The 20,268-nt window shown below is 42.6% G+C and overlaps 1 protein-coding gene and 1 pseudogene across 1 annotated transcript in view; one reads left to right on the top strand and one right to left on the bottom strand.

Moving 5' to 3' along the window:
* Nucleotides 1-20,268, top strand: part of DNAH3 (dynein axonemal heavy chain 3) — a 173,778-nt gene that overhangs the window by 40,058 nt on the left and 113,452 nt on the right. The window contains 3 exon segments of the mRNA XM_045589319.1: nt 9,973-10,126; nt 11,311-11,455; nt 16,127-16,338. Coding sequence (XP_045445275.1) covers nt 9,973-10,126; nt 11,311-11,455; nt 16,127-16,338 — 511 coding nt within the window.
* Nucleotides 2,080-3,855, bottom strand: LOC118731491 (annotated as a pseudogene).

Below are 20,268 nucleotides of genomic sequence, written 5' to 3'. Positions count from 1 at the left end.
TAGGTTAGCTTTCTGCTGGGATCTGGCTGATCAGGACTTAGTGAGATGGGCCAGACACACCCTGGAGCCCTTCTATGGTCCCTTCCTGGACCGATCATACACTAGTGAGGTTCCTCAGCTTGACCTGTGCCCTCTCACAATCCTGGAGCCCTCTGGATGTCAGAGAGCCAGTATAAGCCCAATCCTGCAGGCCACCCCCCTTAGGAGGGTGCCAGATGCAGGGCTCATGATTGGTGAGTGCTGCTGCGGCAGTGAGAGCTCTCCCAATCAGGACTGTGAGCCCGAGACAGGCACAGTGGGGCCAAGATGAGCAGAAGTGGCAGATAGGAGCTGCAGGTGGCGTTGTACTGTGGATTTCAGCCCAATCCCTGCAGGCCACCCAGAGAGACCCCAACTGTGCACAAATTTGTGCACATTAATTATAATGTGTCTTGATGTCACATTTTGGGATTCATCTTGTTTGGAACTCTCTGAGCTTCTTGGACTTCTGTGAGTTTTTTCTTCCCTATATCAGGGAAGTTTTCTGTCGTTATTTCTTCAAACAGGTTTTCTAATCCTTCTCAGTTTCCTCTCCTTCTCGCACCCCTATTATGTGGATGTTGTTTCATTTTATGTTGTCCCAAAGTTTTCTCAGGCTCTCCTCTTGTTTTCTAAGTTGTTTTTTGTTTTTTGTGTTGTTTGTTCGTTTTGTTTTGTTTTGTTTTGTTTTCTAATTGTTATTCTGCTTGGGTATTTTTTTCTACCTTGTCTTCTAGCTCACTGATGCAGTCCTCTGCTTCTTCTAGTCTACTGTTTATGCTTTCTATTGTGTTCTTTATTGCAGAAATGTCATTTTTCATTTCTCATTAGTTCCTCTTCTTTTCCTTTTGGTTTTACAGATATTGTTGAATTTGTCTTCCATCCTTTTCAGTGTCTTTATGATCATTGCTCTAGATTCTTTCTGACATATTGCTTGCCTCCATTTCATTTACTTCCTTTGCCAGTGATTCATCCTTTTCTTTAGTATGCAGGCTGTTTCTTTGTCTCCCCATGATCACTCCTCTCAGGGTGTCTGATTATGTAGCTTACTCTCTCCTGCATTGACTTAAATGCATAAAATACAACATGACAAGACACAATGCACAGGTCACCAAACACAAATGTATTCACGATAGTAATAACACCAAAGAAAGGTGACCACCAGAGAAAAGAGAATTGGGGAAAAGAGTGCAGAAATGATATTGAGAAAAGGAAAAAATGTAAGAGAGAAAAAGAGAGAAGAAAAAAGAAGGGGGAAATTATATGTGAATTGGGAGAAAACTCTAAAAAACAAACAAACAAACAAACAAAAGTAATTAATCAAAAAAATACAAACAACAAACACCCAGATGAGTCTGAGGAGGTAGAGCTCTCAATAGGCAATTGATATCTGACTTCCTATCTATGGATTGCCTCACCAGCTGTGTTTAATTTGCCAATTCCAGGTGGATGTTATTTGATTCAGCTGTTCCGTCTCTCTATTTTGTGAGGAGGCGCAAGGCCCATCACATATTCAGTGCTGCTTTGTCTCCCTCTGGAAAAACTTTTTAGGTGCCTGCAGTCGGAGAGGCTGGCATCTTGGTGCTCATGGGTTCGCAGCTGAGGCAGCTAGTCCCTGGGCTTTCTGGTTGTAGGATCCCAGGAGTATCTGATGTCTCCCCAGCTGAAGATAAGGTTGGGCTTCCAATCACAGCTGCTCTTCCCTTCAAGATGGCATGGTTTCTGCAGCAGAGCTGGCTGCTCCAGGAGAGATTTCAGCAGTAGTAGAGGCTGCCAAGCCAGGGAGCCTGGTCCACCAGTCCCCAATAGTCCTATGGAATATAGCTGTTCCTCACTCACAAATACAGACACTCCCTGAACATTAACACACTCTCCTTTCACTCTCTCCACTCACACACTATGTTGCAGCCAGTTGTCCTGTCAGCCACTGTCTTGGATCTCCTTTATTTCTTCTTCTTATCTGATCCCTGTGGCTAGGACTTCCAGTACTATGTTGAATAAGAGTGGTGAAAGTGTACATACTTGTCTTGTTCCTGTTTTTAAGGGAAACACTTTTTTTAAACATGGTTACATGTACAGTTTATTAGCTAAGCAACATCCACATGCAACTGAGCACTAAGCACAAACCTATGGACAGCAGCATCGGCTACTCCGTTCCCTGGATGCCAGTCATTTCAGTTACTTAGCTGAAAGTTCATCCGTGACAACAGTGTTTGGAGTTGAGTGTCACCACCATGCAGGCCTCGCGGATGGTCATGGGGCTCCACAAGGGGCACAGCCATGCAGGCAGGAGGCAAGAGCCATCCATGCAAGGTACCACCACGCAGGACCCGCCTGCTCCCAGGGCTGGTAATGATCAACAGGGAGGAAACTGTTTTTGAATTGTCCTTGGTATCCCTGGTGTCAGTGAGTCTGGAGTTTCTGGAAGCTGCTGGAAGCTTCCAGTCTTCCCCGGATGCATCAGCTAGTTGACTGGCATTACCAAGTCCTACAATCAAGTGTGGCTCCAAGTACAGACTACTCCCTCTCCTACCTCTTCCTTCCTCTGCTCCTAAGCATCTGCTGTTGATCACAGATCTTTGGTTGCAAGAAACAGGCACTGTGAAGCAGGTGCGCCTACATGATGTACACCTTCTCCGTCTAGGAAAAGTGGAAGACCTCTTTGGTTCTCAGGCAGACAACTTCTTGTCTTGACAGATGGAGAGCAGAGAGTTGTGGCCATTGGGCAGCATCATGGGCAGGTTGTTCTCATTCATCATGCTGCCGGAGATCTTGCGGACTAAATGGGAGTTGGTGCAGTGGGCCATGGGCAGGGGCTGTGCAAGCTTGTTCAGGGAGGGGCTGTACACAGGGCTCCTGGAGCTGCTGCCCTCCTTGTAGCACTGTGAAGTATTTATGGCCGAGAGGCCAGCCTGCAGAGTGAGGGTGAACACTGAGTTGTTCCCCAGCTGGTGCAGCCAGTAGTTGTCATACCAGAACTGCTGGATCAGCATCTTCCACCAGCCCGGGTCCAGCAGGTTCTTGTGGGAGTGGGAAGATGTGCGTGTCTGGCAGGAAGGCTAGCATGCCCATGGCCTGCCAGACCTTGTCCAGCTGGCTCCTCTCGGTCTGACTGAAGTGTTTCCACTCGTTTCATGGTGTCCAGTCTCTTGTTCTGCCTGATGAGTTCAATGAACTCCTGAATCCTGAGGCTGACCTCCTGGCAGCTCTTCATCTTGTGCAGCTGGGACTTGTTGTCATGGCACCAGGCCAGGCAGGTGGCAGTCTCACATCCCTCCAGGGACTCCTCCAATTCTTTGGCTGTCAGGGACATCTTGATGTTCACCAGGTCCTGGATGCCACTTTGCTATGCCAGCTTCGCTACCATGTCGTAGTAGCTGCAGCGCAGTGGGTGCTCCACCACCATGCAGCCCATGCATTTCTGCTTCCACAGAATGGTGGCTGCCAGCTGGTCACTGCTGTGTTCCTTGAGGTGCTCAATCCTGCACTTGCACAGTTTGGTGCTCTCATATTCAGCCTGGATGGACTCCACCACCTTCATCTTGAGGACACCAAGCTTCTCCACCATGCCATCCAGAAGGCTGACCATGGAGTCCACAGCAGGGCAGCTTCTCAGGGTCTTCTTTAGCTCAGCCACCAACATGGTGACATGGCTTGTCTCATGGTTGACATTTTTCTGAGCAACTTGAAAGCGTTTGTTCATTGTTTCATAAGAAACCTTGAGGACCAGGTACTCTTGCACTTTCAGGGTCAAGGAGAGCTGGACTCCTGCACAATCATCTTGCATTGGCCAGAACATTGGTGGGCAGAGGGGCAAGGGAAACACTTTTAGTTTTGCCCATTGGGAATAATGTTGGCTGATGGTTTGTCATATATGACCTTTATTATATTGAGGTATGAATCCTCTAGTCCCACTTTACTGAGATTTTTTATTTTTTTAAAAAAAGATGCTAGATTTTATCAAATGCTTTTCTGCATCAATTATATGATCATGTGATTTTTATCTTTCAGTTTGTTTATGTGATGTATCACGTTTATTGATTTGTGAATATTGTACAAGCCTTGCAGCCCCAAAATAAATCCCACTTTGTTATGGTGTATGATTTTTAAAGTATTGCTGGATCCAATTTGCTAATTTGTTGAGAATTTTAGCATATATTGTCCATCAGGGATATTGGCCTGTAATTTTCTTTCTTTGTACTGTCTATCTGGTTTTGGAATTAGGATAATGCTGGCTTTGCAAAAAGAGTTTGAAAGTCTTTCCTCCTCTTGAATTTTTAAAATAGTTCGAGGAGGATAGGTTTTAGTTCTTTGAATGTTTATTAAAACTCACATCTGAAGCCATCTGTTCCATGACTTTTGTTTGCTAGGAGGTGTGTGTGTGTTTGTGTGTGTGTGTGTGTGTGTGTGTGTGTGTGTGTGTGTGTTTAATTACTGCTTCAGTTTCATTCATTGTTATCAGCCTATTTGGGTTTTCTGTTTTTTCACATAGAATTTTGGAAGATTTTATGTTTCTAGGAATTTGTCCATTCCACCCAGGTTGCCCAAATGTTTGGCATATAGTTGTTTATAGTATTTTCTTGAAACCCTTTGTATTTCTGTGATGTCAGTGGTTACTTCACCACTTTCATTTCTGATTTCATTTATTTGGGTCCTCTCTCTTCGTTTCTTGATGAGTTTGGCTAAAGTTTCATCAATCTTGTTTCTCTTTTCAAAGAACCAGCTCTTGGTTTCAGTTTGTATTGCTATTTTAGTCTCTTTGTCATTTATTTCCACTCTTATCTTTATTATTTTCTTCTTTCTACTTTTTCTAGACTTTTCTTGTGCTCTCTTTAATTTTTTTAAGTTGTAGGGTTAGATAGTTTACTGATAATTTTTCTTGCTTTTTTGAGTTAGGTATGTAATGCTATGAACTTCCTTCTCAGAACTGCTTTTACTGTGTCCATAGATTTTTGGTTGTGTGTTCATTTTAATTTGTTTCCAGGAAGTTTTTTATTTCTTGCTTGATCTCATTGGTTACCCATTTATTGTTTAACTCCATGCTATTTAGCCACCATGTGTCTGAATGTTTTTGAGGTGTATTTTTGTTTTTGTTTTTGTTTTGTTTTTATTGTAGTTGACTTCTAGTTTCATGTCTTTGTGATCCAAGAAGATGCTTGTTATAATTTCAGTCTTCTTGAACTTGTAGAGACTTATTTTGTGTCCTAACATGTGATCTGCCTTTGAGAATGTTCCATATTCACTTGAGAGGAATGTATATTCTGCTGCTTTGGGATGAAATGTTCTATAAATATAAATTAAATTCTTCTGAGCTTGTGTGTCATTTAGGATCTCAGTTTCCTTGTTGATTTTCTGTCTGAAAGATATATCCAATAATATCAGATAGGGAGGAATGTTAAAGTCCTTTACTATGCCTGTATTGCTGTCAATCTCTCCCTTAATGTCCACTATATATAATTTGGTGCTCTTATATTGGGTGCATATATGTTTACAAAGGTTATATTTTCTTATTGCATTGATCCCTTTAGTATTATACAGTGACCTTCTTTGCCTTTTTCATGGCCTTTGTTTTTAAGTTTATTTTGTTAGATATGAGTATTGCTATTTCAGCTTTTTATTTTTCATTTACATTTGCATGAAAATTTCCCCCATCACTTCACTTTCAGTCTCTGTGAATCATTTGTTCTGAGGTGGGTCTCTTATAGACAGCATATATATGAGTCATGCTTTTTATCCATTCATCTTACCCTATGTCTTCTGATTGGAGCATTTAATTCATTTACCTTTAAGGTTATTATTGATATGTACTTATATAGTTCCACTTTATATGTATGTTCATTCTCTCCCAATTTCTTCTTCTTCTTAAAGCAATCCCTTTAATATTTATCGCAATGCTGGTTTGGTGGTAATGCACTCCTTGAGACTTTTAAATCTGAAAGCTCTTTATTCCAAAAGAGCCTATTATGGAATCAATAGGATGGGGTCACTGGATTTCCCATGAAGGGGAGCTGCCATTCAGGCCATAATCTAGTACCAGGACTCCTGGTGGCTGCTCCCTCACACCTCTCCCCAGTGCCAGCACCCCAGACTCTCCTCAGGCAAGATAGTAGGTGTGTCTCCCCACCCCCAGGCAAACATCTGACTTTCCCCTGTTTTGTTTTACTTGACCTCAGCAGTGCAAAAGCCTAGAGATTGGGTCTACTGGACGCTGAGGGTGAGTGGTGTCTCCATTGGATCTCCTATAAGGTTCCCTGGAGTGTGGAGGAGGAATAGCCTCACCCCAAAGCAATTCACTGACAATGCCTGAAAACTTCCAGCCTATTAAGCCCCAGTTTGTGCCACTGACTCCTCAGTGGGGCTTAAAATTCAGGGTGTAGTGAGGAGGATTCCAAAGGGCTGGGGGAGTGGACGCCAGAGGGTAGAGTAATTGCTTTTCCTCAAGCTGAAGCCCCTTGCAGTGGATTGTTTCTCCCAAGAAAATGGCTGCTGCAGAATAGAGAGAAATTAATATGGCTGCATAGCTAAATACCTGAACTCCACCTCACACAATCACTTCAAAACTACAACTAAAAGACAAAATGCACATCATCCAGAACCTCAGGAAGGCTGGCTAAGTGGAAATTCTAGAAAGGAAGGGAAAAGCACACTGAATCTCAAAAGAGCTGTGGAAGTAAAGTGCAGAGGTACAGAAGCACGCATGCGCAGAGAGGGCTGGCAACTGAATACATGGCTGGCTTTCTCAAGCCACAGGGAGACACAAGCTCTCAACTGCTCTGAACTCCAGTTCCAGGCAAGACTCTGGGGACCCAGACTCATACGGAGAGAAACTGGACTGTCTGGCAGTGTGCAGAACTTGAGGGCAGTTTTCTCTCAGAGGTGCTTGCAGTGATTACCAAGAGAGACTGAGACCCAGGGGCGGATTAGCACAGGGCTGACAGGATACTATTGCTGTTTGCTCTGCCCTGAGACTTTGCCCCATCCAAGCTGTGCACAGAGGCTTTGCATATCAGTGGCCTGGTACTTTGAAATCTAAACTTACCTATCAAACTGCAGCTGAGTTAGAGAGACCCAGAACATCCAAAAGAAGGCCCCAGAGAAGCTTGCATTGCTTCACTGCTGGGCATCATCTGGGAATCTCCAAACACCAAAAAAAGAAGAGGAATCTGCAGATTTCCCTGTAGCTCCTGCTGGGTGGCTTCAGGCAGTTGCTAAATTAGAACCTCATTGGAGATCCAAGAGCCAGTGTACACAGTGGTCAGAGTAGGACCATCCAGATTATAACTCCTCAGATCCATAAGGGACACACTCAGGGGGCAGACTCAGTGAGTGCCAAAGCCCCACTGAAGCAAGTCTTACCTCATAAGGGTGTCTCCAGCTCAAAAGTTCTCCCATTGTTGACACAGCTGATCCTCACAGCCAAATGGCCTGTAGGTCAATTCCTCCCAGTGATAACAACAATCAAGGCACTCAACCCACAAAGGGGTGCATCAAGAGGGTCCACCTCAGGCACCTGGGGAGGCTGAGCCACTGGGCCCTAAAGGACACCTAGTACACAAGGCCACTCTATCAACACAGGGAAGCAGCCAAAATGCGGAGATAAAGAAACAGATCACAAATGAAAGAAATGGAGGAAAGCAAATGACTGAATATAGAGTTCAAAACCACAGTTATAAGGTTTTTCAAGAATTTCTTAGAAAAGGCTAATAAATGTAGTGAGACCCTTGAGGATATGAAAAAGGACCAACTAGAAATTAAGCAGACACTGACTGAAATAAAAAATATTATACAGAGATCTAACAGTAGACTAGAGGAATGCAAAAATCAAGTCAATTATTTGAAATACAAAGAAGAAGAAGAAAAGAACACTCAACAGGAAAAGCAAAAAGCTAAAGGAATCCAAAAATATGAAGATAGTGTAAGGAGCCTCTGGGACAATTTCAAGCATACCAACATCCCAATTATGGAGTGCCAGAAGAAGAGAGAGATAAACATACTGAAAACCTATTTGAAGAAATAATGACTGAAAACTTCCCCACCTGGTGAAAGAATATACTTACAAGTTCAGGAAGTGCACAGAACCCAAAACAAAAGGAATCCAAACAGGACCACACCAAGACACATCATAATTAAAATGCCAAGAGCAAAAGACAAATAATATTAAAAGCAGCAAGAGAAAAACAGTTAGTTACCTACAAGGAAGCACCCATACAACTGTCAGCTGATTTCTCAAAGAAACTACGCAGGCCAGATGGGAGTGGCAAGAAATATTCAAAGTGATGAATAGCAAGAACCTACAACCAAGATTACTCTACCCAGCAAAGCTATCATTCAGAATTAAAAGTCTCACAGATAAGAAAAAGATAAAGGAGTCAGCACTGCCAAACCAGTAACAAGCCTCACAGATAAGAAAAAGATAAAGGAGTCAGCACTGCCAAACCAGTATTATATGAAATGCTGAAAGGTATTCTTTAAGAGGAAGAAGAAGAAAACTGTGAAGAAAAAAATTATGACAAATACATATCTACCAACAAGTGAATCTAAAAATCAAGTGAACAAAAAATCTGATAAACAGAATAAACTGGTGAATATATGATAATAGCATCAGAGACATATAAAGGGAGTGGACTGATAATTCTCAGGAGTAAAGGGGTGTGGGCAGTGGAGGAAGAGAATTGACAAAAATCATACACCTATGGATAAGGTCAGTGTGGTTGGGTAAGGGCATGGGGTGGGGTGTGAACTGGGTGGAGGGGAACTGGGGGGGGAGGGGTAGAGGAACAACTGTAAAGATTTTTTTTTTTGAAAAATAAAAAATTTAAAAATCAATAAAATCATTTTTAAAAACAAGCAAAAAACAAAACAAAAACAAAAAAACTGCTGTTTCGGTATCAGAAGATGATCTAGTATCAGAACTCCTGGTGGCATCTCCCCCATCCCTCTCCCCAGTGCCAGCACCCCACACTCTCCTCAGGCATGCCTGTTCTCACAGCCCTCCCTCTGCCAGAGCCCTGGGTAGTGTCTATGAATGAAAGTATTGTGCACTGGCCCTTTAAACAGATGGCTTTAACTCCAGCGGGCTTGCCTCTCCTAGCCAGACTATCACCCACCGCTTTCTGGGTACTACATGGATGCCTGTTCATGGCTCTGGGTGCTATGGCCTGGGAGGCCCAGTCAGGGATTAGGCTTCACACCTCTCAGAGGGACCTCCCACAGCCAAGGCATTCTTCCATAGCCTCAGCTGCCCCCCCCCCCACCCAGCATGGCCAGTGCTTTAGTCACTCCACCCTTCCTACTGTTCTCCATGCGATTTTTGCAGACACCAGTAAAAAGTCTCCTCTTCAGCCTGATCAGTGTGGCTCAGTGGTTGAGCATCGAGCCACGCACCAAGAGGACACAGTTTCAATTCCCAGTCATGGCATATTCAATCAGGATTGCAGGCTCAGTCCCCAGTAGGGCGCGTGCAGGAAGTAGAAAAATCAATCTTGGGGTCAAAATGAGCTAATTCATGTGTGTTTTTTTCTTTTTATGATTTGCTTACTTGAATCAGAATCCAAAAATGTCTACATAATTGCAATTATCTCTTAAATTTCTTTTCCTCCGTGGGTCTCCCTTCCACCTTCTCTGTTTTTTCCTTGCAATTTATCTATTGAAGAAACTGGGTCATTTGTCTCCAAATCTAGATTTTGCTCATTGCATCTCTGTGGTGTTATTTAACACGTTCCTCTGTCCTCTTTATTCCCATAAATTTTAAATAACTGATTTAATCTTGCAGTTCTGTACAGGAAAACTTCTAAAAGTATTTAACCACCAAACACAGTCTCTGGAAGGTAGGATTATAAGTAGTATAGTATATGTATCTTGTATCAGGAAATTGAATTTTGGATGAACAATGCTGTGACTTTGAAAATCACAAAATGGAAATTCCAAATATGAGTGGGCTTTCTTTACTTTCAGGTGCTCAGAATTTGAGTGGAGACTTGAGGGCTACAGCAAGGAACTAGAAGGGTTTAGAAAACGTGAAGTGATGTCTACAGAAGAAATGAAGAACAATGTTGAAAAGCTTAATGAGATTTCCAAGAACCTAGATCAGGCGCTGGTGGAATTTGAGGTTTGAAGCCTTGGGATGGGTATTTATGCCTCTGTACTATTCTGTTAGTTCTGGTCCTTGGTTTTGTATTTTCCTAACATCACCTGTCAGCTTGATAGTACTTATTGATTAATTGATTGATTGATTGACCTTTTCTTTCATTGGTACTTTTCTTTCATTCAGCTACCTTTTTCTACACTCCTACATTATACTAGGTTTTTTGTAGTCATTGAGCACACAGAGAAGAAATTATAATAGAATAATTGGTCATATGTATTGAGCATTCATCACTTAATGTCCATAACAAACCTCTGGGGTAGGTACTGTTATTATCTCCATTTACCCAAATTTAAAATGAGGGAACTAAGACTTGAAGAAGCTAAGTAATTTCTCCTGAAGGTCAACTATATAAATATATATATATAATTGAGAGAGACATAGAAAAATCAATCATGAGAGAGAATCATTGATCTGCTGGCTCCTGCACACCCCCTATTGGGTAATCAAGCCCACAATCTGGGCATGTGCCCTGACTGGGAATCAAACCCTGACCTCCTGGTTCATAGGTCAATGCTCAACCACTGAACCATGTTGGCTGGGCTCCACTAGTAAGTTCTTTAACTATTAAAGTTCTTGCCTTTGAAGCAAGTTGACACAAGAAGGCAGCATCATGTAAATAGCAAATGTACACATGGAAACTGTGGAAATAGAGCTATAGATACATCACAGTGGGAGCAAAGCTGGTGAAGCAAGTAGCAAATTATCCTAGAGCAGTGGTTCTCAACCTTCCTAATGCTGCGACCCTTTAATACAGTTCCTCATGTTGTGGTGACCCCCAACCATAAAATTATCTTTGTTGCTACTTAATAACTGTAATGTTGCTGCTGTTATGAATCATAAGGTAAATATCTGATATGCAGAATATCTTAGGTGACCCCTGTGAAAGGGTCGTTCGACCCCCAAAGGGGTCACAACCCACAGGTTGAGAACCGCTGTCCTAGAGGTTCACCCAACTAGATCTCAGCTGCCATGACCCTCACAGATAGAGAAGGATCCTCCTGACTGAATCTACACCTTATATTCCTCTCTTGCTAACAAGCATCTTTCTTGACTTGGTGTTCAAAATGTTGAGGAATTTGCCGGGGTGGCTTCTAGGGTCCAGGAAAACCACCAACCTAACAGACAGTATCCCCCTTTGCCTGCAGTTGATCAATAAGGAGGAGGAGCTGCTGGGAAAGGATAAGAGTACCTTCCCTCTTCTGCAAACCGTGATGACCAACAAAGTACCCTATGAACAGCTGTGGGGAACAACCTATGAGTTCAGCATCAAGTCAGAGGAGTGGATGAATGGTATGCCACGGTCCCCCTATGCTGGGCCAGGATGGGGATGGAGTAATGGGTCCACCCTGGCCAGTTCTGAAAAAAAGTTTCATCTTTGAATTCTGGCTGGACTTTGCAACATATTCTGATTCTCTGGATTAAGGCAGCCACAGTTCAATTTTTCTGATATGATAATGATGGAAGATGAGGATCAAAGATCCATATCTATTGCCAAAGTAAATCCAGAGACATGGATTGGGTAGTTACTCGGAGAGGCAGGTGGTGGAAGAATAAGATAGCTGCTCCATTAGTGTGCTATTGCAAAAAAAGGACAAAGTGCTATAGGCATCTACAAACTACCCCTTTTACTCTATATCCTAGGAGAGATACTGAGAAGGTAGAGTCCACAGAACTAGATGACTAATCTGGCAAGTTGACACAAGAAGGCAGCATCATGTAAATAGCAAATGTACACATGGAAACTGTGGAAATAGAGCTATAGATACATCACAGTGGGAGCAAAGCTGGTGAAGCAAGGGGACAGGGAGAGAGAGTGAAGGGCCAGAATGACTTCTACACTATTAGCTTAGGCAAGATGGTGGATATTGCTCTCACCAAACATCAGTGTCCTTGTCTTTGGCTTATCTTTTTGTTCTTTTGACAGTGTCTTTCACAGAAGTTTTTAATTTTAATGAAGTCTAGAGTGTCATTTCTTTCATATATCATGCCTTTGGTGTTGTCCTAATAGGTTATCACCAAAGCCACAGTCATCTAGATTCTTCTTCTGTATGTGATCTAGGATTTTTACAGTTTTACATTTAAGTCCATTTTGAGTTAATTTTTGTGAAGGATATAAGGTTTGCAACCAGATTCATTATTTTCCTTATGAATATCCAGTTGTTCTAAAATCATTTGTTGAAAAAAATTATTAGTTCTCCATTATATTACCTTTTATCCTTTCTGAAATATCAGCTGACTGTATGTGGGTCTATTTCTGGGCTCTCTCTCTCATACTCTGGTTTCTCTTCAGATCGTATAAATCTTTCTCCTTATTTCTGGGCTCTCTATTCGGTCCCATTGGCCTTTTTGTCTTCTCTTTCATCAATACCACATTTGATTATTGTAGCTTTTTAGTAAGTCTTAAAGTTACTGGAAAATGTCAATTCCCCAACTTTAATATTATATTGACTATTTGGGGTCTTCCATGTGTCCAAATAAACTTTAGAACCAATGTTTTAATATAAAAAAAAAAAAACCACCACATAACTTGCTGGGATTTTTATTGGGATTGTGTTGAATCTATACTCAAGTTGGGAAGAACTAACACTTTAACATTGTTGAATATTTTTATCCATGAACATGGACTATCTCTCCATTTATTCTTTCTGACTTCTGTCATCATAGTTTTGTAGTTTTAATTATATAGATGTTTTACATATTTTGTTAGACTTATGTCTAAGTATTTCAATTTTAGGAGTGCTAATGTAAATGTATGTGTGCTTTTAATTTTAAGTTCCATTTGTTCCTTAATGGTATAGAGGAAAGCAGCTCTGGCTGAGTAGCTAAGTTAGACTGAGGGTCATCCTTATATGACAAGGTTGAGGGGTTTGATCCACAGTCAGGGCACATAGAGGAATCAACCAATGAATTAGTGTTGTACCTAACAGGAGCAACAAACCAACGTCTCTCCCACCTGATCTCCCTCTCTCCCTTTCTCTCTCACCCCCTTACAAATTAATAAATTAAAAATAAAAAGGGAAGCAATTGAGTTTTATATATTAACCTTGTATCCTGCAACTTGCTATAACTGTCAATTCCCAGTGGGTTTTTTTTTTTATTCTTTCAGATTTTCGATATAAAAGATTGTGTCAGTGGCAAACAGTTGGTTGTATGTCTTTCTTCTCAATCTGCATACCTTATATCTCTTATTCTTGTCTTTGCACTGGCTAGGAATTCCATTAAATGGTGTTGAAAAGGATGGTTAAAGGGGACATTGTTGCATTGTTCCTGATTGTAGTGGGAAAGAGTGTAGTGTCTTACCATTAAGTATGATTTTAGCTGTAGTTTTTTTGTATATGTTCTTTATATGAAGTCAAGGAAATCCCCCTGTTTCTCATTTGCTAAGAATTATTATCATGAATGGGTGTTGGGTTTTGTCAAATGCTTTTTCTGAATCTATTGATATAATCATGCAATTTTTTTTCTTTAGCCTGTTGATGTGATAGATTACATTAATTGATTTTTTAAATGTTGAAACAGCTTTACATATCTGGAATAATAAATTCCAACTGATTGTGGTATATAATTCTATTTCATATATTGTTAGATTCAATTTGCTAATATTTTGTTGAGGACTTTGCATCTTTATTAATGAAAGATATTGGTCTTTAATTTTATTTTAATGTCTTTGTTTTGGTGTTAGGGTAATGCTGATTTCATAGAAGGAATTATGAAGTGTTACCTCTCTTTCTGTCTTCTGGAAGAGATTGTAGAAAATTGGCATTATTTCTTTCTAAAATGTTTGGTAGAATTCACCAGTGAACCCATCTGGGCCTGATGTTGTCTGTTTTGAAAAGTTATTGACTATTGTTCAATTTTTTAAACAGTCACAGGCCTAATCAGATTTTTTATTTCTTCTTGTGTGAATTTGGTTAAATTGTATCTTTCAAGGAATTAGTCCATTTCATCTAGGTTATGAAATTTGTGGTCATGAAGGAGTTCAGGATTATCCTTTTAATGTTCCTGAGATGTGCATTAATGTCCCCTCTTTCATTTCTGATATCACTAATTTGTCTCTTTTTCTTGGTTAGTCTGGCTGTGGGTTATTAATTTTTTATTAACATTTTTAAAGAACCAGCTTTTGGTTTTATTATTTCTCTTTTTCTGCTTACTTTAGATTTAACTTTACTTCTGTATACCACAACTTTTGATGTTATATTTTCTTTTTCTTTAGCTAAAAATATTTTTTAGCTTCTCTTAAGATTTTGTCTTTGACCCGTGTTACTTATAATTATGTTGTTTAATTTCCAAGTATTTGGGGATTTTACCAACTACCTTTCTGTTATTGTGTTATGAAAGTGAAAATCCTTGCCTTCTTTCTTATCTCTGAGAGAAAAAGTATTCCATTTCCTACCATTAAGTAAAATGGGTTGTTTTGTCTTATTTTTTAAACCACTTTTATTATAGTATGATTGACATGTAAAAAAAAAAAAAAAACTATGTATTTAATGAATACAAAAGTATAACATTAATGTAGTTTTTTACAGTTGCCCTTTATCAGCCTGAGGAAGTTCCCTTCTTTTCCTAGTCTATTTAGAGGTTTTGTTTTGTTTTTAATCAAAATTGTCAAATGCTTTTTCTGCATTGATTGATATTATGTGATTTCCCTTGTTTAGACCACATGTGTCAAACACAAGGCCCGCGGGCCAAATCCGTCCCGCCAGGCCTTGCAATGTGGCCCGCACCGCGCTGTCATCACTGCACTCCGCTGCGTTTCCATCACAATGACAGTTTATGACTGTTCAGTAAACCATTCGGCCCGCGATTTAGGCTGGATTTTAGATTTTGGCCCCTTCTCTGATTGAGTTCGACACCCCTAGTTTAGACTGTTAATATGGCATATTACATTGGTTGCTTTTCAAATATGAAACCTGCCTTGCATTCCCACAACAAAGCCCATTTAGACATGGTGTATTATTTTTTTTTACATGGAAATCATGTACATTTTTTCTGTTTTTTTATTTTATTTTAATTTTTGATTAGTTAACAAAAATGTTGGTTTGATGAAGCATGTTAGCAATTAATAAAGCTATATCCACGAAGCTATGTTTAGTCTCAGCAGCCTTCAAAGAAAAATTTTTGAGTAAATTTGCAACATCATGATGCAAGAATTCATACTAACGTGAACTATTGAAGGGGAAGGAAGCCACAGCATGCAAGATTGTGACTGCTAAAGCAGTAGTTCTCAACCTGTGGGTTGTGATCCCTTTAGGGGTCGAATGACCCTTTCACAGGGGTCACCTAAGACATTCTGCATATCAGGTATTTACATTACAATTCATAACAGTAGCAAAATCACAGTTATGAATAGCAACAAAAATAATTTTATGGTTGGAGGTCACCACAACATGAGGAGCTGTTAAAGGGCCGCGGTATTAGGAAGGCTGAGAACCGCTGTGCTAAAGGGTCCCCATAAAAGGAAAGACAGAGAAGGAAAATAATGCTTGGGGAGTACTTTTTTTAAAATGAAATTTCATTCTTTTAAAATAATCTATTTTTAAAGAATTTCAAGCTTACACAGAAGCTGCTAAAACTGAACAGAGAACTCCCGCTCTCATACACCCATATTCTCCAGTGGCTACTGTTTCTCAGCATTAGTGGAGCATCTATTACCAGTCTAACGCTGGTTGCCTGTCCGCATTGCACCGTGTGGCAGGGGCAGGTTAGCCACTGTGCTTATCTCACTTCCCTTCCACAGTCGCCCTGTGTCACAAGTGATGCTCTTGAGGCTTCAGAAAGTTCAGGAAACCTGCTTGGTTCACTAGCAAAGGCAACTTTTCAGACACAGACCCAACTCCAGGCCTGTGCTTGCTCCAGTACTCGCACCTCAGGCCCAATTCTGAATTCAGGGAATTAAAGGTGCATGTGGCTGACATCTGCTTGGGGGGTTGACCTTCCCTCCATTCGTCTTTTTTATTCCAGGCCCCCTCTTTTTGCTGAATGCTGAGGAAATTGCGGAGGAAATAGGGAATATGTGGAGAACAATGTATAAATTGACCAAGACCTTAGCCGACATACCTGCACCCAGGCGCTTGGCAGAGAACGTGAAAATGAAGATTGACAAGTTCAAGCAGCACATCCCTATTCTCAACATTTCCTGCAACCCAGGGATGAAGGAGCGGCACTGGCAACAGGTCCTGTCACTGCCCACCCCCTGCCCATCCCAGCCCTGATCCCAGTAGCCCCAAGAAGGCAGGAACCATTCCCAGGTCAAGCTTTTTCTGAAAGGAGAATCTACTAGAAGCCCCGAGGTAGGAATAGGGTTGAGAGCCTTTTGCCATAAGGGAACGGGCAGGCTAAAGGATACACTGCCTTTCACATGAGCACGTCTCCTTTGCTGGGGGACCCCATTGCTGTGATTGAGTACTGTTCCAGCCTGTGGCCACCAGCCTCTCCTTATCTCCTTTCTTAGCAAAGAGCTTCTCAAGGTTCTACAGGTGACTGGGCATTAAGTGCAGTGGCAGGAGCCTTGCTTTGCTACACAGAAGAGAAATCCATATCCCTTCCTGGGTCTCCAAACAGTGCCTGACTCCTGCTAGGACTGACTGTGCTGGAGTTCCAGCATCCAACAGGCTATGCTCAGAAATAAGTTTCCACTCCTCTTTTAGCCTTTTGTGCCTATAAATGAGAATAACAGTCGTCTTCTCTAAAAACAGTTGGGATTTTTAAAAAAATATATTTTATTAATTTTCCACAGAGAAGAAGAGAGAGGGATAGAGAGCCAGAAACGTCGATGAGAGAGAACCATCGACCAGCTGCCTCCTGCACACCCCCCACCGGGGATGTGCCCACAACCAATGTACATGCCCCTGACTGGAATAGAACCCGGGACCTTTCAGTCTGCAGACTGACGCTCGATCCACTGAGCCAAACCGGTTTCGGCAACAGTTGGGATTTTTATAAGCAACCATGTGTGAGGTGGTAAGTGTGGTGTGAACACTAACCAGAGAAAAGAAAGGTGCACTGTTCCTGTAATAATGTTCATATCCAAAGACAGCAACAGCCCTGCGCAGACTGAGCCCGAGAGCTGCTCTGTGTGGATGTGGAGATGGGTGCCCATAGGCAGACTGCTCTCTGACTTGGCCTGGAATCCCCTCTCTCAGGACCACACACAAGACGGAGGACATCTTATGCATGGTCCTGAGAGAGGGAATTCCAGGGAGTGGCTGCAGAGGACGATCCAGAGGGACATCCTCTGAGGGCACACCCATGACTTCCAGAGAAGGAAGTCCTAGCACAGTTGCTAGGAGCATTTTTGGCCTCCCTGGGAAAAGAGGGATCTGAATGCATGAGAGATCCAGGAGTTTTCTGTGTAGGAGAGCTGTTTTCCATTTCCCATGGAGCCTTCGAGCTAAGGCAGGGGTGTAAGGAGGGGCAGAGGAAAGGCCATCTGAGTAGGTTCTGGACTTGAGCTGCCCATCAGTGAGGTCTACAGAGGGCAGCTGCTCTCCCTGGGTGCTCAGAGGGTTCCTCTCCCTGTAGCCCTAGTCTGACCAGAACTGACCACTGGAAGACTGGGAGGGTGAGCAAGCCTAGGTCTCTTCATGAGATGGCACCATAGAGAGTGCCCTCATCAATGTAAATGGTGGTTGGATAACACTCAAGGCCCTTGGAGATCCATTCCTCCATTGGTGCTCCACCTATGAGGATGCTGCTCTCATGCATTGAAATCCAGACCATTGCCAGACAATCCTCATCCTCCTTTGTAGATCACCTAGATGGACAGATTGGAGGAAAATGTTCCTTAGAATTAAAATAGCACAACAATGGCTAAGCCACATTGAATGTCAGGTATGTACTGGGTTCTGTGTTGCATACTTCATGTGGACCCTCTCATGTCATCCTCCCAGCAACCCTTTGACATAGGGACTATAATTATCTCCACTTCACAGATAAGAAAACTAGCTCTTAGAGAGATTAAATGGTCACTGGCTAGTAAGTAAAGAGGGGAGAATTGGAATGTGGTCTCTAGCTCAGCCTCAACAGGTGAAAAGGGAGTAAGAAGAAGCAGACAAGAGGAAGAGGGAGATGAGGGCTGTGAGCTGTAGGTGAAAGTGGCGTGCAACCAGGGGAGTGGCTGCAGAGGGAAGATCCAGTGGGCAAGCTCAGAAAGAATACAGGCCACCAGGTAGACTCAGGCTTCCCCAGGCCCAGCCCCTTCCTACCTGCATTGTTGTTCACACCCTGAGCTGCCCCTGACAGCCAGGCTGGGGAGGACCTTTTCACCTTAGTGCCTAACTCAGAAGACCTATCTGCCAGGTCTGGTTCTGACAGCGAAACCGCCTGTAGCTCTCCGACTGGATTTCTGGTGTGGCCATTTCTGACCATTTCATTAGACTTGGGCAGGAAAGGCTGATCCTATGTTTGGGGCCCAAACTTTCCTGCTATCATTACAGTGGTTTCTGCGACAATTTAAAACAAGATGGGGGGCTAAAACCGGTTTGGCTGAGTGGCTAGAGCATCAGCCTGTGGATTGAAGGGTCCCAGGTTCGATTCCAGTCAAGGGCATGTACCTTGGTTGCAGGCACATCCCCAGTAGGGGGTATGCATGATGTTTCTAACTCTATATCCTCTCTCTTCTTAACTGTAAAAAAGTCAATAAAATATATTTTAAAAATAAAATAAAATAAAACAAGATGGGTGGGGGGGCAAGATGGCAGCATAGGTAAACATCTAAACTGCTGCCTCACATAACAATTTCAAAACTACAACTAAAAGACAAAACTAACATCATCCAGAACTGCAAGAAAGCTGGCTGAGTGGAAATTCTACAACTAGAAAGAAAGAGAAAAGCTCATGGAGAATCAGAGGAGCTGCAAAGGGCTGAGGTACAGAGACATGCGCACAGAGAGGAAGGGCGACTGAGTGCCTAGCTGGCTTTCTCTGGCGGGAGGGAAAAGGAAGCTCCTGACTGCACTGAACTCAGTTATGGTTGATACCCTGTGGACCCAGGTTCATACAAGGGGATTCTGGTCTATCATGTAGAGAAAAAGGAACATGGAGGAGACTCAGGGGAGCTGTGGAGGGCAGGGGTCTGGAGGTGTGCAAGTGAGTACTCACAGAGAGGACTGACTGTTGAAGTTGCCGCTGGGTTTTCCTAGAGGAAGGGAGTTGGAAGCTCCCAACTGCACTGAACCGCAGTCCCTACTGCACTGAATCCCAAATCCGGGCAAGTGCCTGGGGATCCAGGCTCTTATGGGGGGTATCTGGACTCTCAGGAGGAAACTTAGGGGAGCTGCAAAAGGCAGTAAGAAGTAGCAGACAAGAGGAAGAGGGAGATGAGGGCTGTGAGCTGTGGGTGAAAGTGGCGTGCAACCAGGGGAGTGGAGGCTCGCACGCCCAAGTGTGCACAGAGAGGACTGACTGCTGAGTGTGCCTCTGGCTTTCTCTAGCTGGAGGGAACAGGAAGCTCCCAACTGCGTTGAACTCCAGTTCCGGGGTAAAAATCTGGACTCCAGATTTATTGGGGGAGACATTGGATTGTCTGGCAGCAGGCGAAACTCAAGGGCGGCTTTCACTCAGAGGTGCCTGCAGCAGTTGCTGAGGGACACTGAGACCCAGGTCCTCATAGGGCAGGGCTGACGGGAAGCCAAGACTGTCTTCTCAGCCCTGAGACTCTACTCCATTCAAGTTGAGCACAGAGGCTTTTGAAATTTTGCAAGTCTTGTCTCATAAGACTGTCTTCATCACAGAAGTTCTCCCAGCATAGACACAGCTGATCCTCACAGCCAATTGGCCTGGAGGTCAATTCCTCCCAGTAATACCAATAACAATCAAGATTTAACTACAACAAAACTGGCACACAGTCCACAAAGGGGAGCACCAAGAGTGTCCACTTCAGGTAACTGGGGAAGCTAACCCACTGGGCCACATAGGACACCAACACACAAAGCTACCCTACCAACTCAGGGAGCAATGAAAATGCAGAGACAAACAAACAGATCACAAGTGAAAGAAATGGAGGAAAACAAATTACTGGATATAGAGTTCAAAACCATGATTATAAGGTTTTTCAATAATTTTCTAGAAAAAGCCAACAAACTTAGTGAGACCCTAGAGGATAT

Source organism: Pipistrellus kuhlii, unplaced genomic scaffold (genome assembly GCF_014108245.1).
Source record: "Pipistrellus kuhlii isolate mPipKuh1 unplaced genomic scaffold, mPipKuh1.p scaffold_m20_p_31, whole genome shotgun sequence".
NCBI classification, from domain to species: Eukaryota; Metazoa; Chordata; class Mammalia; order Chiroptera; family Vespertilionidae; genus Pipistrellus; species Pipistrellus kuhlii.
Note: the sequence above shows the minus strand (reverse complement) of the source record. Positions and strands in the feature narration are given on the sequence as shown.